Source organism: Prunus avium, chromosome 5, assembly GCF_965620075.1.
Source record: "Prunus avium chromosome 5, drPruAviu1.hap1.1, whole genome shotgun sequence".
NCBI lineage: Eukaryota > Viridiplantae > Streptophyta > Magnoliopsida > Rosales > Rosaceae > Prunus > Prunus avium.
In genome coordinates, this window is record NC_142288.1 from 28672060 (window position 1) to 28696701 (window position 24642).

General features: G+C 37.6%; 5 protein-coding genes across 7 annotated transcripts; 3 read left to right on the forward strand and 2 right to left on the reverse strand.

Annotated features, from left to right (window-relative positions):
• Positions 1-4096: 4096 nt before the first annotated feature.
• On the forward strand, positions 4097-6526 carry CYP78A10 (cytochrome P450, family 78, subfamily A, polypeptide 10). Its single transcript, XM_021954217.2, has 2 exons — positions 4097-5197; positions 5576-6526. The coding sequence occupies exons 1-2, from the start codon at positions 4223-4225 to the stop codon at positions 6194-6196; spliced, it is 1596 nt and encodes a 531-aa protein (XP_021809909.1). The 5' UTR covers positions 4097-4222; the 3' UTR covers positions 6197-6526.
• A 3577-nt stretch (positions 6527-10103) lies between these two features.
• Positions 10104-11974, forward strand: PNM1 (Pentatricopeptide repeat (PPR) superfamily protein). The gene has a single exon (XM_021954260.2). It carries the CDS (start codon positions 10180-10182, stop codon positions 11788-11790), a length of 1611 nt encoding a protein of 536 aa, XP_021809952.2. The 5' UTR covers positions 10104-10179; the 3' UTR covers positions 11791-11974.
• A 465-nt stretch (positions 11975-12439) lies between these two features.
• LOC110753410 (Transducin/WD40 repeat-like superfamily protein) lies at positions 12440-17819 on the reverse strand. Of its 3 annotated transcripts, XM_088253368.1 has the most exons (15): positions 17679-17819; positions 17325-17548; positions 16692-16775; positions 16466-16590; positions 16073-16145; positions 15860-15943; positions 15690-15776; positions 15230-15300; positions 14941-14992; positions 14800-14857; positions 14060-14160; positions 13798-13952; positions 13372-13480; positions 12972-13028; positions 12440-12879 (listed from the first exon to the last, which is right to left on the reverse strand). In XM_088253368.1, the coding sequence occupies exons 2-15, from the start codon at positions 17424-17426 to the stop codon at positions 12724-12726; spliced, it is 1314 nt and encodes a 437-aa protein (XP_088109494.1). In that variant the 5' UTR covers positions 17427-17548; positions 17679-17819; the 3' UTR covers positions 12440-12723. The 3 variants fall into 3 exon arrangements, with proteins under 3 accessions (XP_088109494.1, XP_021810008.1, XP_021810010.1); XM_021954316.2 differs by lacking the exon at positions 17679-17819 and having other exon boundaries at positions 17325-17612; XM_021954318.2 differs by lacking the exon at positions 17679-17819 and having other exon boundaries at positions 16466-16580; positions 17325-17381.
• A 286-nt stretch (positions 17820-18105) lies between these two features.
• Positions 18106-21949, forward strand: LOC110753409 (protein COBRA). The gene is made up of 6 exons (XM_021954315.2): positions 18106-18407; positions 18986-19065; positions 19506-19962; positions 20591-20750; positions 20865-21142; positions 21275-21949. Exons 1-6 carry the CDS (start codon positions 18305-18307, stop codon positions 21565-21567), a joined length of 1371 nt encoding a protein of 456 aa, XP_021810007.1. The 5' UTR covers positions 18106-18304; the 3' UTR covers positions 21568-21949.
• Positions 21950-22089: 140 nt separating this feature from the next.
• LOC110753408 (COBRA-like protein 4) lies at positions 22090-24333 on the reverse strand. The gene is made up of 6 exons (XM_021954314.2): positions 24032-24333; positions 23846-23925; positions 23277-23733; positions 22984-23131; positions 22625-22902; positions 22090-22504 (listed from the first exon to the last, which is right to left on the reverse strand). The coding sequence occupies exons 1-6, from the start codon at positions 24156-24158 to the stop codon at positions 22209-22211; spliced, it is 1386 nt and encodes a 461-aa protein (XP_021810006.1). The 5' UTR covers positions 24159-24333; the 3' UTR covers positions 22090-22208.
• Between the last annotated feature and the right edge of the window lie 309 nt (positions 24334-24642).

The following is a 24642-nucleotide window of genomic DNA, read 5'->3' on the forward strand; positions in this document are numbered from 1 at the left end:
GCTGTAAAGATCCTCTTAATTATTTGACCCCAAAAGTAGTACATAAATCAACATAGCTTTTTAACGTTGTTCAACATAAGCGATCATATGTATGCAAATATTGTCTGCATGTTGTTATGGAATCTATGCGTTTACCTAGGAAGAATATTACAGCTGCAAATGTAGCATCCAATATTTTTACACAATACTCCATTACTTTATCCAACATGGTCAAAACTTTTTTACATGTCTGAATCTTGTCTAGCGATTAGCTTCTTATATCTTATACAATATCTTATACATTATTCTTGTGGTCAGCAGAGAAGAAGAAACCCACCTTGTAGGGTTATTCTGCAGCAAAAATATCTCAGTACGTCCTAAAAATGGGAGGCATAACCCTTTTCACATTTGAGAGTAAATTAATAAACAATTCTCATAAGATTTCAAATTTGCATTTCTGCTACTCATTTGGCAAACACACCAAACATTTTAGCGTCCACCAAGGAATCTACAGAATATTATAATATAGGAAATAGCTGCTTATTATAATATATGCATGCAATTTCATATATACAATAAATTAAGCATGTCCATGCAGCTATAATTGGCCGTCCAGATTTAGTTTGGCAGACACGATGAATACTTCCTGGTGCAGCTAGCATGGCTTCGGCCTTGTTCTTGCATATATATATATATATATATATAGCCAATTATATTCTTTTAGAAATTGAGAAGAAAATACCAGTTGGGTTTTGGTTCACTTTGGTCAAAAGCTACAGTTGGCAGCCACGCAACAATGAGTCAATATGACAAGCATGTTTTGTAAGTTTTTATGTCATTTCCTAGACATCTTCCTTAAATTAATTACAGCCATTAGCTAGAGGACTGGGGGTGGCATGGCGCCAAATGCATGCAACGAGGTTTTGTGTCGTGGAAATTGATCACTTCAATTTCGTGGTAATTTGATTAAAATAAAATAAAATAGAACTATATATAGGTCTGTTCGCAGAAAGTACGTACTGCAAGTAATAAAATAACTTCTGATTCGTCCACACTATTCATGAAATGTTGAATTACTATATATAGTTATCCTTTTATGCGTACGTTCACATATTGTAAATAGAGAAGAAAACATAGAGGAATAGTAGAAAATACATAACGTTTGCATAATAATAATGTGCGGATATTCGCATAGGAGAAAAATACATGAGAATCAACATAAGATGATATTTGTGACTTGTGAGCAGTCACAAATTAATTAACTAATTTAGAATAATGATGGTACTGTTGGCCAGAAAATTAGAATGGGAATTCATAGCAAATAGCACAATATACACAAATCCATATAGACAGTGCTTCACACATCCCCCTCATTTCCTTGAATTGAAAATTAAGGCCCTGTTTGGTATCTTACTCAAAAAAATAAATTCAAAAACTATGATTCTTTTTTAAAATATGAGTTTTTAAATAGTGATTTTAATATCTAAAACTTGTTTGGTATTGAACTCCAAACTATTTTTAAGATCTAGAAAAAATTGAATTAAAATAAAAAAAATCAGAAACCCTAGATTTCCAAATTGAAATTAACAAAAGAAATGAGAGAGGGAGGAGATATACGGGAGAGGAAGGAGAGATAGAGACGAGAGTATGAGGAAGGGATGGAGACGAGAGAGGGAGGAGAGAGAGATAGAGAGATGAGGGAGGAGAGAGAGAGAGAGAAAAAAAAAACTATAAAACCTCTTTTCTTTTCTTTTTTTAGTAATGGGGGATGATTTTTTGAGTTTTTCTTGGATTTGAGTTTTAAAAAATTGGCCAACCAAACACGTTTTTATGATTTTGGACTTAAAATTTGTTTTTGAGTTTATAAAATTGGATAGATTTCGACAACAACAAAAAAAGTTTATAAAATTGGTCCAAGTAGGATACCAAAACATGCCTTAAAGCTCTTTAAATTATTAAATATTGATCTTGGAATATAAAAGTAAAACAATAGTGCATGACATGTACAATGAGAGGAATTTGATTAAACAAGACAACTTGACAAATTGATGAATTAGTTCGAATTGGAAGAAACTTTCATGGAAATTACATACTTATGTATATATACATACAAGAAACTTTCATGTAATTTTCAATTGCACAGCGTCATCACTACGACTCGTTGAATGCGCTGTTCAGTCATCAGAAAGGACTAAAAAGTTTATAAATCAGCACATAAAATAAATAAATTCTTATATCTGTCTGCGTTTAAAGCCAAGTATGTATACTTTAAAATAGAACTTGAGAGTACTGTTGATGGTAACATGTACTCACAGCATCATGAACCATATTTGGTGCGAATATATGTCCATTTTTATATCAAGGGCTAGGATACGAACAGTACAAAATAAAAAGGGGGATACCACAAATTTGTTTTATTCAATCTCGCACACCATAAGCTTATAGTCAACTTAGTGAATCCAATTAATAGCGGTATGATTAGAGAGTTAGTTGATCATCGAGGGGAACAAGTTTATAAGGCTAAATCTTAAAAGTCGTCATAATAATGGATACCCAACCTAACTGACTAGAGATCCTAACATATGGGAAATAGCTTTAAAAGTCATTTTAAGTAAAAAGATGCACATTTGACTTTAAAAATCACATACTTTGGGAAATGGCTCTTCATCGTCTATAAATAGGCAAGTCTCACACAAGTTATAAGTAACTTTGACACTTGCATATTCGTATAAATAGTGCACTAATATTAGAGATCATTGTTGTCGTCGTATCTTAGGAGACAAACGCCGATCAATCATAAGCATCATAGTGGGTGTAAATTGTCTTAAAGAGAAAGTGCCAAGTACTTACCTCGACCAAATTTTCAAGTTTTTCTAACTCATATCATGTTAATTTAGCATTGTATATGCTTTGTAAGTATGCAATAAATTTGAGCATGAAATTGCATAAATTATTCCTGAATTATTTTATACAATTAAGTTTTAGATTTAGGAGAAGTTAGGTACAATAAAATTACAGTGATTGACACATTTGATGTGTGACATTTCACCAATTTTGCATCATCACTATCATCGTCCAATTTTATATTACACTACTAAAAAAATTACAGTAAGAAGACCAAAATTAAAGAGTATCCAAAATACTTCAACTCTCTTATATAACAATCTTTCAATTGAAGCACAAAAATGTCACTCCAATGGATGTAAGAGGCACACAAAAATTTATTCGTTTCTTATTTTTTTTCTTTGCGAACATGAATTTCCATCAACTAGAAGCCTCGTCCTTAAGAACATAGTCCTATTGCTAACCCAAAAGTAGAGAGTGAGATAGATTTGACAAAAAAAGAAAGAGAGAGAGGTAGAGAAACAGTTAGGTGGCGGAAAAGTTGGCCGGATTTATGCGGTTTGGAAGCGTTTTCCGACTTCGTCTTGGTGCCATCGAGCGCAGTTCCTGTTTATATGAAATGCACTTATCCCTCTCATCTCTTGTCCTTCAACTCTAGCATCCCATCATCTTGTACAAGGCATCACAAAGTAAAATGACCATAATAATCCTATTCAATCTCATAAAAACTCAAATAAATTCTAACAAAACTGTCAAATAAATGACTGAACCACCAAACACCAAATAAAGAACACTTAAACATAATTAACTTATAGAATTAAACCCCAAATGAACAAAGCTATAAATATTGGAACGGCTGTTCGGACCAAAAAAAAAATTTCAACGGCTGAGATTTTCTTATTAAATTGATTTTGACATTATGGACCTCTGAGATGCCATATGGTCTCCATCATACCGTCAGCTTATTCGAACGTACGCACAATTCCATTTCCATACATTATGGACCTCTCAAATGTGGGAAGGTAAAGCAAGAAAATGCAAAAGCATATCAGAATCATAATATTTTTCGAAAGAGACGGCGCAAAACCAGAGTTTGATTCTTCATTTTAACCCAGGGGGTAAATCCGTCCACGAAAATTTGAGGAAGGCATCATAATTTCATAATTCATTCTTCTAGGAGACGGCAGTAAAATTAATGTTTACGGCTGTTAAAATACTTGAAGAGTCACATTTCCCTCTATATAACTCATCACACTCTTCTTTCTCTTCCTCACACCACAACCCCTCCTCAGCTTTAGTTTCCCACTTGGCTTTCTTGTTTCCTAAGCTTTGCCTTTTCATATTCTCGCTCATTTTCTGACTAACCAAACACTAAGAAAAAGAGCAGGGAGTCAAAAAAATGTCCATGGAGCCCAACTCTCTCTTCATTCCACCAACTGGGCTTTCATCAGTTTTAAGCTTGGAGTTGTTTCTCTGTCTCTTCCTCTTCGTCTCTGTTTTCTCCTTTTGGCTCTCACCTGGTGGCCTGGCTTGGGCTTTGTTCAAGTCCAGAGCTCAACACCCTTCAAAAACTGCCATCCCTGGTCCTTCTGGCCTTCCTGTTCTTGGGTTGGTCTTGGCCTTCACTGGCTCTCTGACTCACAGAGTTCTAGCTAAGCTTGCTGAGACCTCAAAGGCCAAACCTTTAATGGCATTCTCTGTTGGGTTTACTCGTTTTGTCATCTCCAGCCACCCTGATACAGCTAAAGAGCTCTTGAATAGCTCTGCCTTCGCTGACCGACCCATTAAAGAGTCGGCTTATGAGCTTTTGTTCCATAAAGCAATGGGTTTTGCCCCTTTTGGCGAGTATTGGAGGAACTTGAGGAGAATCTCGGCCACCCATTTGTTCAGCCCGAAAAGAATCGCTAGTTTCGGGTTGTTTCGGGAAACTATCGGGCACAAAATGGTGGAGGAGATGAAGGCCTTGATGGAGAGGGCTGGTGAGGTCGAGGTTAGGAAAGTGTTGCACTTTGGGTCTTTGAACAATGTCATGATGAGTGTTTTTGGAAGGAGCTATGAGTTTGGAGAAGGGTGTGAAAATGATGGCGAGGCTCATGAGCTTGAGGAGTTGGTGAGTGAAGGGTATGAGTTGCTTGGGATTTTCAATTGGAGTGACCACTTTCCTCTTTTGGGTTTGTTGGACTTGCAAGGTGTGAGGAAGAGGTGCAAGAAATTGGTGGCAAAGGTGAATGTTTTTGTTGGGAAAATCATAGAGGAGCATAGGGTGAAGAGAGTTGTAGGTGCTGATCATGAAAGTGGTGATTTTGTTGACGTGCTTCTTGATTTGGAGAAGGAGAACAGACTCAGCGACTCTGATATGATTGCAGTTCTGTGGGTAAGTTTGTTTTTTTTATTTTAAATGAAGCACATATATATGAAATACTTGTAACGTTTGCTCATTAGATTGTTGCTCTGGTTAGTTTTCAGATTCTGTATGTTAAAAACCAATTTTCTTATGCAGTTCTCTATTTGCTATCAATTCTTCTTTTTGCAAAGAGAATTTTATCCATGTCTTGTTTTCTGAATCCATTGTTTTCTGTTTTGTTATTATCCAAAGATATTTTACAGGTTTCTCTTTTGTTCATCCAATCATGAAACTGTCAGTTTCAATATTTCATTGATAACAATAATGGGATTTTATTTTCTTTCCAATTCATTTAAGAGGACAATAATCATTATAAGCTAGGATGAACGTTTTATTTCATTACTTCAGGAAATGATCTTCAGAGGGACAGATACAGTGGCAATACTCCTGGAGTGGATTCTTGCAAGAATGGTTCTACACCCAGATATCCAAGCCAAGGCCCAATCAGAGATTGACACCGTTGTAGGCACCGGTAACCGGTCTGTATCAGATTCTGACCTCCCCAACCTTCCCTACCTCCATGCCATAGTCAAGGAAACCCTTAGAATGCATCCACCAGGACCCCTCTTGTCCTGGGCCAGGCTTGCCATCCATGACACTCACTTAGGTCATCACTTCATCCCAGCAGGCACCACTGCCATGGTCAACATGTTTGCTATTACACATGATGAGAAGATCTGGTCTGATCCCAACGAATTCAAACCAGAGAGGTTCATAATGAATGAAGATGTTCCCATTATGGGCTCTGATTTAAGGCTGGCTCCTTTTGGCTCTGGAAGAAGAACCTGTCCTGGTAAAGCCATGGGCTTGGCCACTGTGGAGCTGTGGCTTGCTCAGTTGCTGCAGAGCTTCAAATGGGTCCCTTCTGATGATCAGTCTGCAGGTGTGGACTTGTCTGAGACCTTGAAACTTTCTCTGGAAATGAAGCACTCTCTTGTCTGCAAGGCTGTTACTAGGGTTGTGATCTGATCAAATGCTATTTACTTGTGGTGCATGTTTGTTAATTAGGCTAGCTAGCCCTATGGTGGAGATCAAATAAGTTGATCATTTACTATGTTACAAGCTTTAATTAGCTAGGCTTTTGTTAGATAGGAAGGGCGCCTCTGCTTCTTCTTCTTCAAAAAAAAATAAAAATAAATAAAGGGTAGGGCATGTGAACTTTAGGTTAATTTGATTAACAAGACTTAGCTTGGGTTTGGGTTACTTCTATCTTTATTATATGCAGGGCTTGTGTTACTTTCTTGTAAACCTTTTTTGTCATTTATATATCAATGCAATGCCAGTTGCCTTTGTCCTTAATTTCATTGTTAATCTCTGCTTAAGTGATGAGCAAGAAATGATAATGGAGCCTTCATTATTATTTAATCTGGAGGACCGAAGCATCATATAATCAATTCAATCCTAATTGCGAATTAATTAGAGATATTGGGTGCAAATTAATTTATCCTCCATACATGCATGGTGATGGTGGTCCAAATTTACATTTTTCTTTAATTTTAAATTTCACGTCTATCTAACTTCATTCGTTGGTTCTCAACATAATTGTCATTGTGTGTATGCATGAACATTGGCCTTCCCTTTTCCTCCCCCCTCTTTATTCTTGCAATGCTTTTCTTTGCATATCTTCTACGATCGATCTCGTATAGCAATTTGAATGTGAAAATTATAATGAGGGAAATAATTAAGGGCTACGATTCCTTAATCTAGGGCTAGTTGTGATAATAACTAATTAAAAAAAAAAGGGGTTATTTTGATCATTAGAATTGATATTGCAGAAGATTTTAAATGATTGAGGAATAAGAACCTAAACCAAACAATGATATGGCTCACCTCTCTCACCTCTTTTGTGAGATCCAAATCCTTCTCAAGAATATATCTTGGTGAAGATGTGCCTGTGAAAAGCTTTGCTCCTTTTTTTCTAGCTATAAAGAAAGATGCAAACAGATTTGAATATCCAATTAACTAACCCAATTTTTGCATATTTTTTATCCCCAGACCACATCAATGCATGCAAGTTGCTTTTGGCCTTCTTCTCTTTTAAGTGATTCTCAGTCACACCCCCATCCCTATATATTCCTTTCCTCCTCCTATCCTTGTATCAAAATTCTCAAATCTCACCATCATAAAAGAAGGAAAAGAAAACATATGCAAAATAATGCAAGAACTTGTGGTGTTGCTGGATTTTAAGTATATAGTGAATTCTGTCAGCAGCAAATGGCAAATGATCCGTACATAAGAATCCGATGACGAAAATATCACTAGCTTTGGTACATATGTATAATTGGCTCTCATATAATTCAAAAACCCATATATTTTTCATGATTCTAGCCATATATGATCATGTATATGTATGGCTGCGATATCATATCATGTTAACAAAATCTGTACTTTTTTTGGGCACAAAACTTTCCGTATGATCACGCATGGATATATGCCAGAAGATATTGGATGCAAAAAGTTTCATAAAGAATTATGAGTCACTAATTGGCATCTAGCTAGCTGCGGGCTAGCTACCGAGTTTTTCCAAGAGTTTTATTTTTATTTTATTTTTTTTGGCGGGTTGCAAATGTTGTGTTAAATACAAAAAAAAAATTATATATACAAAAGCTCCGATATTGTAATGGCCCTTTACGGCTAATTTGTATTGACCCTTGTAGCCAGTGGCTCTTTTGGCTGAATTATGAATACAATAATTTCTATTAAAAAAAGGAAAGGAATCATCCTTTAATTTGACCACCAATAATCATCAGTCTCCCCACCTTATTCTCTAAGCCTTGTATATTTTCCCTATTTGAATATTACAAGCTAGGGCTGAATATTGCGACTGCCTTTGCCTGACTACCAATTTTAATTAATAATTAGCCAATTTAAAATAATTCAGACATGGCCGCAGCCAATGCAAAGGTTCTTTTTTTCTCATGACCTCTCATTGCATTTAAAGCTGCCTATCTAGGCTTGCTTTGTTCCTTTCTACATGTGGAAACATCAACAAATAAGGCATATAGTTGGAGCTAATTATATTGTGGCAGTATCCAACACTACTGTCTGGTTGTTATGCACGGTGTTATTAATTGAGCGGTGAAATTGTTAGGGATTTAAGTGATTTTTTGTAGAGATGATATTTGAGAGAATATCTAAAAACTAGACAATTCGGATTATCGAAATACAATGCGTAGTGGGACTTAGAATGATGTTCTTCGAATAAGCATATTTGAGAGATCCCTTAACTGAACCTCTCTCTCTCTACATACATATACATTCTCAAGTCAATAACACAAGCACGGAATTGAAAATTCCTCGACGATTTAGAAAATAGAAAAAGCATTTAAAAGAATTTTAAAAGTGATCACCATTACAAGCATGCATGGCAGATGAGGCCCACACTGATCTTCATGCTTGCCATGAGGAGGTCATGATTTTGGGTAATTAAGCCAAGTTTTCAATAAAGAATATGTACTACACAAACCAGGGCTGCCTACTCTGCTAGAAAACCCTAGAGGTTCGAAAGCCCTAAAGAAGAAGCACATTCGAGCAAATCATCATCCGCCACCCTAACCACACACATAAATATTCTAAAAGCTGAATTTCTTTCTTTATTTTTAAAAATGGTTTATAATATTTGTACTATGCAAAGCTTTACATAATTTCAAGGGGATTAAAGTGGCTAGTCATCATCAAGTAATTTGTTTATTGTGTGTGTTCATTATATTCTCCTGTTGGATGCTTCTCCAACATCTGCTTTAACATGCTAAAGCTAAACACAATTTGAGAAAACTTCCCATATGGACCACTAATTATAGTGCTTAGCCATATAATTACTAATTAGACATGCATAAATAAGTGATGCCAACCGGAGGGATCAATCGAAACTTGTCTTTGTGATCCCAGGTAGGAAGAAAAACCAGACCCTGTTGTAGGGCACATGAATTTTTAATCAAACTAGTTGTTTTGCTGTGCCAAAGGGTTCACACTTGGATAGCTAATTATATTCCTTCGAGTACATATGCAGGTCCAAATAAGTTAGCTGTTATCTTTGTTTATGCTATCTTAGACCTTAGTGTGAAATGGGATCCACATAGACATGTACCTTCTACATGCCTAATTATGCATCCCTTCTTCGCCATCTTTATCATTAATTATATGTGATTATAATGATGACAATCACAGCAATGATGGTTACGCGGAGAGAGACAGACAGAGAGAGAGAGAGCACTGCTATTTCTCACTTTTCTGACTCAAAAAAAAGTTGTGTCTATGATCAGATCAGTACTACCTTTGGCAATCTAACACATATAATGGTGTGCAACAAGTTCAATATGCGCTCGGCTCGCAACAAGGCCCCTTAATTTGAATATAAAATTAGTGAGATAATTAAGTTGCTAAAAGATACATTTGGGTAGTTTCTGAGATTAATTTCACTGCTCATGTCATGTGTTAGCCGCCAAAAGATGTTTAGGTCTGCAGGGCGTAGCTACTTTGAATTATAAAAAGCTTGTGGTGAGTTATAAGTCGGTGCTTGTTATCATCATTTGGATTCATATGGGTGCAAATTCTGGTTTGAGATAAAGTATGCTACTTCTGTGCAGAAGAATGTGCAAATTCTGGTTTGAGTTACAAAACAGTCGCACGCAAGAACGATTTCGTTCGACCCAGACAACAAAAAAAAGACGAGATTGTTTGTGGGTTTAAAGCCCAACAAAATCAAATCAAATCAAATGGGCAGATAATGGACATATATCTGACCCATTGTTTGAGCTGTCTTAGCTAACCCACGTATTGCTTTGGGCCTATTTTTTTGCTATGCCTATCCAGTTAGCAGCCCAATTCATAGAAAAGTCATCTAAACGCTGCGTTCTGGTAATGCACGAACGTTTAGGTTTTCATTCCTTCCTCCTTCAAGAATCAGCACCCCTCCTCTCACAGTGAGCTTCTTCACCTCTGTCTCTGTCAAAATGCGGCCTTTACAGCCTCTGCAACTCCGGAGACTCTTGCTCCGCTACCTCTCTACCTCTTCTTCTTCTTCTTCTTCTTCATCACCATCTTCTTTTCCAACTATTCAAACCCACATTCTGTTTCACTCAAGAAAACCCAACCATTTCCACTATGCCCAACCCGCCATTACCACAACAGCAAGCTCTCATTTTCTCTCTCTTCTTCATTTCCGTGTCTCTAAACCCTTTTCTTCCTCAACCTCACCAGCCCAAGACTCAGATCAATCCCAATTAGCCCAGTTTCTCTCCTCTGAACTCCTCATAGACCCTAGCTCCGATCCTCTCTCTGTCACCCAACGCCTACAATTGAGCTTCTCCCACATCACCCCGACTCCTTCCCTGGTCCAGTCCGTGCTCAATCTGTCCCCTGATGCCGGCCGTGCAGTTATAGGGTTTAACGAGTGGCTCATCTCAAACCCTACTTTTGAGCACACCGATGAGACCCTCTCGTATTTTGTGGATTATTTTGGTAGGAGAAAGGATTTCAAGGCGACCCATGATGTGATTGTTAGTGCAGGTGGGGTTGCTGGGCCAAAAACCTTTGCTTCCTCCATTGATAGGCTGGTTAGAGCTGGGAGGCCCGCACAGGCTGTTTCTTTCTTTGAGAGGATGGAGAAGGACTATGGGCTTAAGAGGGACAAAGCTTCGCTTAGATTGGTTGTGGAGAAGCTTTGTGAAAATGGGTTTGCGAGTAATGCTGAGAAAATGGTGAAAAGTTTGGCCAATGAGTTTTTCCCAGATGAGTATATTTGTGATTTGCTTATTAAGGGTTGGTGTATTGATGGGAAGCTCGAGGAGGCTCGAAGATTGGCTGGGGAGATGTATAGAGGAGGTTTTGAGATTGGTACCACTGCTTACAATGCCATTCTTGACTGCGTTTCTAAGCTTTGTAGGAAAAAGGACCCTTTTCGCCTTCATTCTGAGGCCGAGCAAATCTTGGTGGATATGGACACTCATGGGGTTCCAAGAAATGTGGAGACTTTCAATGTGTTGATTAGTAATTTGTGTAAGCTTAGGAAGACCGAGGATGCTTTGAACTTGTTTCATAGAATGGGTGAGTGGGGTTGTTATCCAAATGAAACTACGTTCCTTGTGTTAATCAGAAGCTTGTATCAGGCAGCGAGGATTGGGGAAGGGGATGAAATGATTGATAGGATGAAGTCAGCGGGGTTCGGTGGGGCTCTTGATAAGAAGGCCTATTATGGATTCATGAAGATTTTGTGTGGTATTGAGAGGATTGATCATGCTATGCGTGTTTTCAAGAAGATGAAGGAGGATGGATGTGAGCCTGGGATCAAGAGTTATGATTTGTTGATGGGAAAACTGTATGCTCACAACCGTGCTGATAGAGCCACTGCCCTGTTTAATGAGGCTCAAAAGAAAGGGGTGCCTTTGACACAAAAGGCATATCAGGCGGACCCGAGATTCTTGAAGAAGAAGCCAAAGGCTGCGAAGAAGGAGAAGAAGCGGGAAACTTTTCCTGAGAAGATGGCAAGGAAGAAGAGACGTCTTAAGCAAATTCGATTGAGTTTTGTAAAGAAGCCGAAAAAAATGATGCGTCGAGCCTACTGATGATGCTATTAGAAGTTGGAATTGTCAAATTATCAAAGGGGAATGACAGTTATGATCAGAGTTTCTGTTTTTTAAAGTTCGATCATTTGTTTTCTCTTTGATGTTTTATGCAGTTGAATTTGTCTTCTTGTTTTGTTCTTATGGTTAGTGAGTGACATTAGAAATAAGAAAAAGAGTTTCTATACAGACTGGTTTGATTCGACACTCTTCACTCCATGCAAGCATGCTTTACAATGACAATTCTCTTTCCAAACCTGTGTTAGACAATAATCTTTCGATACTGTTTGCTCGATATGCCTGTACTTTGGATTGTGGAACCCCAAAGGTGCAGATATACGTTGTCATTTGCATACGTGATGTTCTGGTTTTGCCCCCTTTTTTCGCCCCGCATAATCTGCTCAACGACAGTGTTTCCCTGACCTTAAACACTGTCGTTGATTATTGTCTAGGAAATTTTGTGGGTTGTGGGGCTTGTTGGCTAAGTAGCACAGCACACTTTCTTTTAGCTGGTGGTGTTAGCTTTCTCTGGTATGGAGACTTATTTATGTTCCAGATGATAGGTTACAATTGATGCAGTAATTTCTTCGAAGACGCGTCAGGGATTTGAAGAGGCATTACAGTAATTCTTGGTCGTGGATCTGAATCTGAATTATTATTTTTATTCAAAGAGAAGACTTCAGATTACTCTTAAAATTATCGTATATAGTAATTGAACAGTGAAGAGTATTTAAATCATAAAGACTTAATGACTAAAAAGGAAAAGAAAACAAAATAACACTTTATCTGACCAAACTGGAACCGTTTTAAGTTGGGGGCATTTGTAGGTTACACTATTCATTTATCTAGTTCTACGAGACATGAGTAAACCCTAAGTCAAATGATCAATCTACATTTCTTCACATCAAGAAAGCCACCAGCCGATTTCTGCAGGCTTTACAGACTTTCCTTCCAGAACCGGATTGATCTGTCAGTCCCACAGGTAACATATGCTGCCTCTGTTGGTGAGTGCTCAAGCCAACGGAAAGCACCAATATGATTGGAAGGCCATTTTGCTACTTTCTCTGCTGTCAGAGCATCCCATATAACAATCTGCAACCATCCCATATTCATCAATTCAAACCTTTATTCTGCTCATTTAAATACCACAATATTTCATTTGACCACAGTAAGAGTGAACGAACCTCATTGGTCGGTTCATCGATGGAGAGTACAAATTCTTCGGTATCGTTAAAAACAGCCTGCATAGAAGTATAAAAGCACCTATAAAACCAAATTTTGAAATTTTCTTTTTTGGATTCCTCACATCCTGGGAGGATAATAGTGCACAAGGATAATTAAAGTGTGGTGGAGATTGATTCAGAAAGGGCTGAGGGAGAAGATTCTTTTTTAGGATTTTACGTAGTTGACAGAAGACTTTGTAGCCATTTTCTCTGGCATAAGGAATTGCATACTTAAATCAGAAGGAGAGAGAGGGGAGGAAGAGATTTATATATAAAAAAGTGTTTAAAACACACAGATGCAAAATATTATTTATTTATTTCTTTTAAGGAAAACCTCCAAAAGAAGGCCTTTCTGGTATACCTGACACCGCAATTGAGTATGTGTAGCTCCTAGATATTGTTTAACCAATTTTCCAGTGCCCACTTCCCAAAGCTTTACAGTAGAATCCTTTCCAGAAGAGAGAACAAACCTAGAAAGCCAGCATTTGAGTCATATCACAGAGAACAGGATGCTTGCAAAATAAAAAATTTAGAAAGAATTGAGGGGTGAACCAAATTTACAGTGATGTTCTAGCACATCTAAAGGCAGATATTCCACAAGAACATAAAAGCATAATATTCCTTATCCCTGTTATCCAACATTTATGAAACAACTTAAATACAGAAACATTATTTCACATAAGAAAGCCACCTCTCTATACAGATGTACTTTCACAATTTTCTACTCATGGATAATTATTTCACATATATCATGTTTCAGAGCTTATATCTATTCTATGATCTATACCTTTGATCCTTAGTAAAGTTTGCACTGGTTGCCTCCGCTGTGCCATGTGCACCAGCTATTGAGCGTACACAATTGGCAGTTACACCATCCCATAAACGAATGGTACCATCTTTAGAAGCTGTAACATACATGCCACCTGTAGCTGAATACCTGACCTGATGCACAAAGATGTGGATTTGATTGCCCTCATCGAATTGTATTTATCTATAAACAATGGAAAATAGAACTTGAAGCATGAATAAATAGATGGGGTCAACCATGCCTGATTTATTGCTCCATTAACATCGATTTCTGGGGCATTTGCAGACAGGTAGCACTGGAAGGTATTGATATCATACAAGTGTGGAATTGGATGATCAGTCCCTGTAATATATATTTTTTAATAGAAACATTATTAGAAGCCAATTCACTGTATGAATGCATGATAATAGTTCAAGCAAAGAAGAAAGAAATAGCCTTAGCAGCACTCCTCACAGATCTAGATAATTTAAGATACCTGTGTTGTGAACAGTGGCCTCGATTGCACTGCACCTTGAAATGAGCTCCGACATTTAACATGTAATGCATGGTATTTCAATGTGTGTGTGTGTGTGTGTGTGTGTGTGTAGATAAAAGCTCATTTGTAACAAGGTTGATCTCATCAAGTTAGTTAATTCATCCTTGTAGCAACTCTAGTCTCTGGTAGCCATCTATTGGCACTAAATACAGGTCAAGCTTAATGTAAAATAATACTTCTGGAGATTACATAAGAGCATTATAAATTTCTCTATCAACTTCAGCATATATCAGCTTTACAACAATTTTTTTATGAGAAAAACAATGCATATGATATATTACTAAGAGATTTAATGAAGCTATGAGTAAGAACCAAGACACATGTACACATTCTTGCCATCGTATCTAGAAAACACCAATTCATAGATTGCATGGAACATCAAATTGGTTAAAGCAAGACTTCATTACACCAAGAAAATAGAAAAAGGAAAAATAGAATAACATTACCAGCTAGAAGAAAATCTCCAGAAGGATGAAAAGATACTGAACGCACATTGTGTGTATCCTGTGTCATTAAAAATAAATAATTTATTATAGAAATGTCGTTCGCTACTATGCTTCAATCTATTATCAGATCACATGTACAACCTGGATGACTCTGAATGCTCTCTTTGCAGTCATCTTGGAAAAATCAAAGAACCTGAAAGTAGTAACACGACTTACATAAGAGTTTGAAGTGAACTCCTCTTTTGTTTTACAACTAATGCTGGTAATGTTCGAGGGTGAGCAGGAAAAAAACAGCAAAGAACTAAAAAGGGCAGAAGAAGAGGGGCATGAAGACATGTTTTGCTGCTGACATTGCAAGGATTTAAAAAAAACTTGTCAATAACTAAACAATGGAATTTCAATATCATTTAAGAAAGTAAAGAATACATACTTTATGGTGTTATCTTTTGACCCCGATATAAGAACAGTGTTCTGAGGATGGAAATCCAAGTCATTTATAGGCTGCAATTGAATCCGAATAACATTAGACATAGGGAGATATCCCGCGACATTGTCCAATTGTCTTTGAATGAGAAAATAAAAACAAATGGGAATAAATGAATAGAATCCAAGTTTCAAAGAACAGGCTTAATCCAAATGGTACACACAGACAAAATTTGACAACTCAAGGGGTAAAAATGTTATATGTAATGTTGGAGCTATAGATTTCATATTATCATACTTGAAGCATTTTCTTTGTTTAACGTTCCTTGACAAAGTCATGGCAAAGTCAGCATAAGAGGCTCATATACAACGCTTTCAATTGAACAATGTTTGTGGTTGAAATAAAAATATTCCATAGGCAAAGCAATACTTAGCCTTCAAAATATTAGGAACAAAGGTTGGCTTACTTGTAAGTGGTCGTAGAATGTGCGAATGACAGGTCTCACAGGACCATCTCTTGCATCTGGAAGCATCATTTGCTTAATTTTTGCAACCTGAAACAGAATATGACTACCTGAGAATTAGATAGGGCCCACATTGAAGAAAAAACCAATTTTATAGCTAAGAGAATCAGCACCTCAAAAAGCTTTATTGATGTGTCAGAACTTCCAGTAGCAACAAACTTCCCATCAGGACTAAACCTTGCACATCTGGCAATATTCTAGAAAGTTTAACCCATCAGACCAAGTAAGATGCCCAGTGGAAAGTGATCTTTATCATGCCAACTTAGTGACTTAATAAAATAAATATAGATGTTATACAATAATTTGTTTTCCCTATTTATGCATACCTTGTGCTCTGAAAGATGGCGTGTCTCATGCTTTGGGAAGCTCTTTGATGAGCCTTTTGTTTCCTGCACTGCACTGTTTGCACAAGAGACGTGCAAACGTCAGTTTATTGACAAAATTTTGCAAATATTATATGTTAAAAAAACAATGAAATGCTCCCTCCATCTCCTTCATTTTCCTTGAAGAAAGGTAATGATGAAAGCATTCAAGACAAAGAAAAGTAAATTTTAAAGGGCTTGGGTGGGCATGCGCCTGCTCTATCTCCTGTTTTGTCTACAACAATAAATTATAGAAAATGCCCATATTTTTTGTGGCATACTCAAAACCATTTACATAGCTATAAGGCAAACAACAAAGGGCAAACAGTAATCAAATGATTCCAAAGACATAATTACCCAAAATCAACAGCAGCAGTGCGAGGAGCTGGGATTGAACCATATCCAGAAGGTATTGATGTACCCAAATCAAATGCAGATGACGGAACCCCTCTCAACATCTCATCTTTCTCCACTGCAAGGCCCTGTTATCACCTTAGAATCAAAACTTTCTTTTCGAGTTTAAACAATGAAAAATAACACTGAAACACAGGGGGAAAATAAGCCTTGAAATGCAAATACAAACCTTGGCAACCAGTTCAAGGAGCTTATTAGGCGGGGCTTCATCATTCAATGATGTCATTGTTGCGGAAGCAACGACACTAGCCGCCTACAAATAAGAAAGATCACCAATCAGCTCAGTCTGCTAAAATTCTTTCTTCTATTCCAATATAAGATCAGAATACTCAAAGTCTCATTATATCATAATCTTCCTCAATTTTTTCATCAATCATAACAGGCATTTAACATTTTCTTCCATAAGATAATTCTCCCTCCCCCACAAACCAAGAAAATAAGAAAGAAAAACTGAAACTTTAGCAGAGCCAAATGCTTATGAAGGCCTCAGATGAGTCAAGTTTACAAATTCGAATTTCACAGCTACTAATTTTCTACATTTTCCGGGAACTAAGCAATCTGCGAGTTAAAAGAAGTTCACTTTCCAGATTGAGACTGTAGCATCTTCCCAATATGATCATGGAAAACGAATGAGACATACTTAAGTCAGCTTAATTACTCACTACTGTCCACAAAACAAACCAAAACTGAACCATTATGTTGAAAATTCAATATCTTAAGTTTTCCTACACTCACTCAGCAACCAAAAGCACACACGCACATATATATATACATATGTAATGAAGAAGAAGAACTTGTTTGCCTGATAGAGATTGTTGTCGCGAAGATGAGCGACGATGAGCGAATTGACTTGTCTGTGGAGCTTGGCATCTTGCAGAACCTGCTCCAAGCTGCTGTTCTCCATTGCTGGCTAAAACCCTTTCGCCCCAAACCCAAAGTTTATGCCTTTATGTTTCGTCGTTCGGGAAAAAACGACGTGTCGTGAAGCTATGAATATGTGCAAACCAAATAATTGTAGGCCTATACCTAAAAAAGAATCAAACTTGTGTATCACAATATAAGACAATCACACAAAATTGAATAAAAGAAAGGGATGGCCCTAATGTGGACTCTGCAAGAACATGATGAATAATAATTGCCAAAAAGAATAAAATACCAATTTATGTTATAATCTGGTGGTTAGAGCAAAAGATTTGGACAAATTGCAAAGACCCAAATGCACTACATCTCTTTCCCAGTGCACAAGTTGTTGAATGTGCTCTCCACCGACACTGAAGGATGCCTTATGGCCCACAGCCTCTGCTGTCTGCCTTAGAAGTCCTCTTATTATATGGTTTTAATTTGGTTTTCAGTAATATATATGCTATGTTTTTTGTCTGTTCCAAAAATGTCCCTCATTATGAAAGTTCTACACTTTTCAATAAAACCTGATCAAACCCATTCTCATATGGGAAGATTTGTAACATTTCATGACAAATATCTTTCGAGTTAGCTGAAAACTGCGAAGGGTACAAATGGAATTAAGGTGTGCATGTTGTGACACACGGACTAAACTTGAGTGACATTAACTGTATCGATTTCTTCCTCAAAGCAGTGATTAGAGTGAGCTTTAAAAAGTCACTTGCCATGTGAAAAGAAAGCCAGCCACGCCCAGTTGGCCAGCTGCACACCTCTCTCTTTCTCTCTCTCTCTGGGGCTTTGTCTCTCTCTCTGTTTTCTGGGCAGATCTTGAGCTAAATCAGAACATAAACATCACTATTAACACTAAATCTGCATCAACAAATGGAGCCTCGGTGCTTATCAGCCACTGGATCCATAGTCAAGCTCAGCAGCTTTGCCATTTTGCTTTTCTTTTTGCTTTCATGCTTCAGTTTTACTTCTACAGGTCAGTGCCCATGTCTGCTTTTTGGCCCATGGTTCCAAATTTAGTTTCTTGAAAGTGTTTTTCTTGTTTTCTATTTCTAGGTTTTAGTTATTTACCTGTTACTTGTTTTGGTATTCGAAGAATTTAACTTTCAAAGATATGATTGGCTGGTAGGTAATTCTTTTATGAAATTTGAGTTTTTAGCCTTTTATTTTTCTAAATGTGGAGAGGTGAAGCATTGAGTGATTGATATTTCCTATTAAATTCGATCTCTTCTAGTCCTTTATTATTGCTTTCACCGGAGGGAATGGAATCTAGCTGAATTTCAGATATTAGCTAGAGATAAAAGATTCTAACAATTAAGCTACAGAAGTTACAGAGTGTACTAATATCGACAAGCTGGAAATTTGTGTTGATATGTAGTGAAGCAGCAGAATAAATGCCTTGATATGTTTTTTTTTCATAATTCATATCATAGAAAGAAAATTGAAAAGAACTAAAGTTTTGACAAGTAAATCGTGTACTTATAATAAAGTCAACCCTTTTGGAAATTTTGAGGATTGATGTAGTGAGCTGTGTTTTGCTCGATGTTTCTGCAGAAGCCTATGATGCCCTTGATCCAACTGGGAATATCACAATTAAATGGGATGTCATTAGTTGGACTCCAGATGGCTATGTTGTAAGTATTAATGAGCAGATCATTCCTTTTCTGTGATAATGCTGCCTTTATTTGATGCTTTCTAAGCATGGGCGATTGAATTGACTCAGCTTAAAGCTTTATCTCGGTTTTATATATCAAGTTTAAACTAAATTTTCGTGTTTTCAAAAGATGCAAAGTTAATTCGTTCATATTCTCACTGGATTTTTAATGTTTTCTTGAAACTCAATCAAGAAAAGAGGAACCAGGTTTGGAATTAGAATTATATTCCATTTGTGTTATGTTGTTAATATCAATAGTAACTATATTAGTAGTGCTAGAGATCATGGAGAACCTCATTTAGTACTCCCTGACCTGACTGATCATTTCCATCACCTTGTAGTTCTTTTTCGCGAGATATAATCTTTTACTTGTGTTTTTCCTTGAATTTCTGATACAAACTGTATTATTTGAAATGGCAGGCTGTTGTTACAATGTTTAACTTCCAGCAGTATCGACATATACAAACACCAGGCTGGACATTAGGATGGACATGGGCGAAAAAGGAAGTAATTTGGAGCATGGTGGGAGCACAAACGACCGAGCAAGGGGATTGTTCAAGATACAAAGGGACCGTCCCACATTGCTGTAAGAAGGATCCAACAGTTGTGGATTTGTTGCCAGGAACTCCTTACAACCAGCAGATTGCAAATTGCTGCAAAGGGGGAGTAATGAACTCATGGATCCAGGACCCAGCCAATGCTATAAGTTCGTTCCAGGTCAGTGTGGGTGCTGCAGGAACAACTAACAAAACTGTCAGACTGCCGAAAAACTTCACCTTGAAAGCACCTGGGCCTGGATATTCTTGTGGGATAGCAAAGATTGTAAAACCAACCAGATTTCTAACAGCGGATAAAAGGAGATGGACCCAAGCCATGAGTAAGTACACAAAACTACCCTCTCCCCCTGGTACCACTAAGAAGAATAGAGAAGAAAAGAGCTTTGACTGAGTTAATTGCTAAGGCATTTACAGTAACCCAGAGTTACTATAGTGTTACTCTGGACTGAGAACATAAGCCATCGGTTTATGACATAGATGGGGTCAAGGACGGAACTACACTATGGCTAGATTGGGCTCTAGCCTAGTGCAAAGTTTGGGAAAAAAGAAATTTAATACTAATTTTTAGGCACTACACCTCATTTTACAAAAATTAGCCCAATCCATCTAAGCAAAAATTAGCATGTCCTATCCAAACAGATCTCCAGTTAGCTTCAAGTTTTCTCCTATGAGAAAATAAATGGAATTTTATTTAGATCTTTACCCACATAAGAAATAATAGCCCACCCCTATAAAAATTTATGGTTCCGTCCTTGGATGTGGTGTCTGTTAACATATCAATAGGAATAGTTTCTGCTTAGGATTGAAAAATTGTGTAGTTTCAAGCTGCCCTTCAAATGTTCCAAGGGTTGAAAGATGCAATTGGAACGATAAGTACAGTCTTATACTTTAAAATATGAGAAAATAAAATTTCATGCTTTATTTAACTTCAACATCCTCTTCTGGCAGTGACCTGGAACGTTACTTGCACATACTCGCAATTCCTGGCTCAAAAGACACCCACTTGTTGTGTTTCTCTCTCCTCCTTCTATAATGAGACCATAGTAAGCTGCCCCACTTGTGCCTGTGGCTGCCAGAACAACGCTACAGACCCTGGGAGCTGTGTAGAGTGAGTGTTCTAATTCATATATTTGTTGCATTTCTCAATCTTCTTTTTCTGAGGCAGAGTTTGCAGTGATGCTAAATCATAAATATTTTCTCTTTTGCTGATACTGCTTTGCAGGCCGAACAATCCATATTTAGCTTCAGCTGTATCAGGTCCTGGAAAATCTACTAATGCTCCTCTGGTCCAGTGTACTAGCCATATGTGTCCAGTCCGAGTCCATTGGCATGTGAAGCTCAATTACAAGGAGTACTGGAGAGTGAAAGTCACAATTACAAATTTCAATTACAGAATGAACTACACGCTGTGGAATCTTGTTGTGCAACATCCCAACTTTGATAATTTGACCAAGATTTTCAGCTTCAATTACAAATCCCTAACTCCTTATGCTGGCTTAAGTAAGTTTTTTGTTGCCCTTCATCAATTTGTGTGAAGTAGATTTTTAATAACTTTCAAATCAATATATTATCAATGCAGTTCTTTGGGCTTTCATTGACATAAGTTTGGCAATACAAATTTTGGTTGTGCAGATGACACTGCCATGTTGTGGGGAGTAAAGTTTTATAACGATTTGCTCACACAAGCTGGCCCTCTTGGAAATGTGCAGTCAGAGCTCCTATTTCGAAAGGATACATCGACTTTCACTTTTGAAAAGGGATGGGCCTTTCCTCGAAGGATTTATTTTAATGGTGACAATTGTGTCATGCCACCTCCAGATGCCTATCCGTGGTTGCCAAATTCCAGTCCCAAACAAGTCATTTCCATACTTCATCCCGCCATCACCATCTTCGTATCTCTGCTATTCTTATTGGCGTATGCATAGTGAGTGTGCCTAGGCCAGACAACAATAGCTATCTGTTTTTTAATTACATTGTAGAATTTTCGATCAAGTTCAAGTTGCACTAAAGCATATGGAAATCCAGTTGATGGGGTCAAATGTGTTACTGCTGTGACTTCTAGCTATACAAGTGGTTCAGGTGCACTCCGGCCTGACCGTCACTACAAAATTCTGTTTCAATATCTGTTACACGTATTAACACTTTATTCTTTTACTGCTGTTTTTGTTTAAATTTAGCCGTTGTACGATTATTTAGAATGATCCAGTGAATATGTTCTTAGCATTATATGATATTTCAGAAGAAATCAAAGTTGATGTATGATTTTGTTCAAAGAGTTGTATAACAGTGTTTATATTATTTTCGATTTCCTGTTGAGTTCACAATACACATCCAGTCACATGCTGCCGAAAGAAAACAATATTAAACAATTTTCAAAAGTGAAATTGCAAGAGAAAACATTTAGTAAAGGAGCAAAGCAATTTCGTTTGCTATTGTGCACCATGAACTGAGCTTAAAAATCGTAGGACATTATAGCAAGGATTTCAGGTACAGTTTCACAAGCTCACTATCTATACTAAATTATCACACACAGGACCACTTCTATTACTCCAACGTTTCAAAATTATCAGGAAAGTGAAAAACATATAGAAAACAATATCAGAAGTAAAGAAGCTGCCATTTTGAAGATTGAAGTAGAATTTACATGGGCAGAGTTTGGTAGAGCTGGGTATGCATCAGGTGGGGGCAGCATACATTCATCACCATTGAAATAAACTCTTCGAGGAAAAGCCCATCCTTGCTTGAATGTAAAGGTGTTCTGGTCCTTCTGCAGAAGCACCTCAGACTGAACATTTCCTGATGGCCCAGCTTCCATTAATAAGTCATTGTAAAACTTCATGCCATAGAACATGCCAGTGTCATCTGCATATATGGTCAATCAAGCTCATCTGTTACTAGGAAACTCAAAATTCCAAAAGAAATGTTTTTTTTTTTTTTTTTTTTAAATTTATTTAAAGGAAGCTTTAGAAGCAAAAGACTTACTAATGGACTCATAGGGGAGAAGGGGTTTGTAATCAAAGCTAAAGACTTGAGTGACATTGTTGAGATTAGGATGCTGCGCAACGAGCGTCCACTCCGTGTAGTTCATCCGATAATTGAAATTTGTGATGGAAATCTTGACGCGCCAATATGCCTTATAGTTAAGCTTCACATGCCAGTGAACTCGGATAGGGCACATATGATGTGTGCACTGAAGCAACGGTGTATTGTCCTTTTTGGGTGTGTTTATTCCTGTCTTGTGTGCTAACTTTGAATCACTCCTGTTTGCATTGCAAAACAATTGCATCCAGTAAGTCAAGTGTGTACGGATATGCATATGTGGATAGGTTATGGAGGCTTACTTGATACAGTTTTTCTTATTGTGACAACCACAAGCACAAGATGGGCAAGGAACGATGGTTTCATTGTAGAAAGATGAAAACGAAACACAACAGCTTGGATTCTTGGAGGCAAGGAACTGTGAATAGGTGCATGTCACATTCCATGTCACTGCATCAGAAGGAACACGCCATGCGACTCAGTTTCAAGAGTTTTCTTTAACATCAGATTTCAACCATCTAAAAATTTAAAAGAAAAAAAAAAGATAGAAGAAGAGTAGGAAGATCTTGGAAACGGGAGAATCAAAATATCTTACTAAGGGCTTGAGTCTTTCGCCTGCGATCAGTCGTGAGGAAGACTGTGGATGGCACGACCTTTGCAGGGCCACAAGTGTACCCTGGTCCTGGACCAAGCAAGGTGAAATTTTTGGGGAGTTTCACTGTTTTATTTGAGGTACCAGCTTGCCCGACACTCACCTGGAAGGCAGAGACTGAAGCTGTAGGATCCTGTCCCCAAGATGCCAGGACACCGCCCTTGCAGCAATTGGTGAACTGTTGGTTGTAAGGAACTCCAGGAAGCAAGTCAACAACTGTTGGGGTTTTCTTACAACAATGTGGGATGGCTGCTTTGAATTTGGAACAGTCTCCTTGCTCTGTGGTTTGAGCTCCCACCATGGTCCAGATTACTTCCTTTTTTTGCCATGACCACCCTAGAGTCCAGCCGGGGCTAATGATTTGCCGGTACATTTGAAAGTTGTTCATAGTCACTGCAGCCTAGCATAATTCAATGAAGGGATTGCCCATTATGATCTTTTTTTTTAAAAAAAAAAAAATTGATTTGAAATTAAATCAACATACACAAAATGTCATTCAAATGATATCTTACAACATAGCCATCTGGTGTCCAGGACATAACATCCCATTTGATCGTTATATTTCCAGTTGGATCCAATGGATCATATGCAGCTAAAAGTCATAAAACATGAAGCTATTGTTAGCGGACGAGCAAATGTAACCAGAAAAGGATCAAAGACAATGTATTTTCAAGATGGATTTGTTGTCAGAAATTTACCTGCCGGAGATAATACCATGCAACATAGCACAGCCAAGAATGAGAACTTGAGCCAAGACCAAGAGCAACATGTTTCCACCTCAAGGTGGACTTTGTGAGTTGGGTTGGCCTGGTTTTTGAATTCCATTACCTCAGTTCACCGGATCACAAGCTCTCCGGCGTTGGCGAGGACTTAAGAGTGGACAAGACGTACTCCGGCAAACCAGGGTGTTAAAAAGGAAAAGATAGAGGACACCAGAATGAAAGTGAAAGCCTCACCTACTGGTTGTTAGGCACTTCCATGTCCATTTGATATTTCATCTTATTTGATAGTTTTACACGTATACCTTATTTAAATTCATTTATTTAAAGATACATGGCTGTTTGTTTGCTGTGTTTCTGCATCTTGAAGCAAGTTTTGGTGATGAATGATGTAAAAGCTGGCGGAAGAATTTTGAGAGGCTCTGAAGACTGAGACAACAACAGCCCAACGCTCAGTCCCTTCACACACTGTTCCTTTTTTGGGCATACCTTATGTCATGCTATACATTGCTTCCCAAGAAACATGTTATAATTGGTTTGCTTCAATTTCAAGTTTTCCGGTTTCTTTTTGGTCCCTCATTCAATTCAAT

Coding starts and splice junctions, on each gene's coding strand:
- CYP78A10 (XM_021954217.2), top strand. CDS start 4,223: ATGTCCATGGAGCCCAACTCTCTCTTCATTCCACCAACTGGGCTTTCA. Junction 5,198..5,575: donor ATATGATTGCAGTTCTGTGG/GTAAGTTTGTTT, acceptor TCATTACTTCAG/GAAATGATCTTCAGAGGGAC.
- PNM1 (XM_021954260.2), top strand. CDS start 10,180: ATGCGGCCTTTACAGCCTCTGCAACTCCGGAGACTCTTGCTCCGCTAC.
- LOC110753409 (XM_021954315.2), top strand. CDS start 18,305: ATGGAGCCTCGGTGCTTATCAGCCACTGGATCCATAGTCAAGCTCAGC. Junction 20,751..20,864: donor GACCCTGGGAGCTGTGTAGA/GTGAGTGTTCTA, acceptor ACTGCTTTGCAG/GCCGAACAATCCATATTTAG. Junction 21,143..21,274: donor AACTCCTTATGCTGGCTTAA/GTAAGTTTTTTG, acceptor TTGGTTGTGCAG/ATGACACTGCCATGTTGTGG.
- LOC110753408 (XM_021954314.2), bottom strand. CDS start 24,158: ATGGAATTCAAAAACCAGGCCAACCCAACTCACAAAGTCCACCTTGAG. Junction 22,903..22,983: donor AATAAGAAAAACTGTATCAA/GTAAGCCTCCAT, acceptor CAATGCAAACAG/GAGTGATTCAAAGTTAGCAC. Junction 22,505..22,624: donor TCTCCCCTATGAGTCCATTA/GTAAGTCTTTTG, acceptor CCATATATGCAG/ATGACACTGGCATGTTCTAT.
- LOC110753410 (XM_088253368.1), bottom strand. CDS start 17,426: ATGGAGAACAGCAGCTTGGAGCAGGTTCTGCAAGATGCCAAGCTCCAC. Junction 16,146..16,465: donor ACTGCTGCTGTTGATTTTGG/GTAATTATGTCT, acceptor TTGTGCAAACAG/TGCAGTGCAGGAAACAAAAG. Junction 14,858..14,940: donor GAGCATTCAGAGTCATCCAG/GTTGTACATGTG, acceptor TTAATGACACAG/GATACACACAATGTGCGTTC.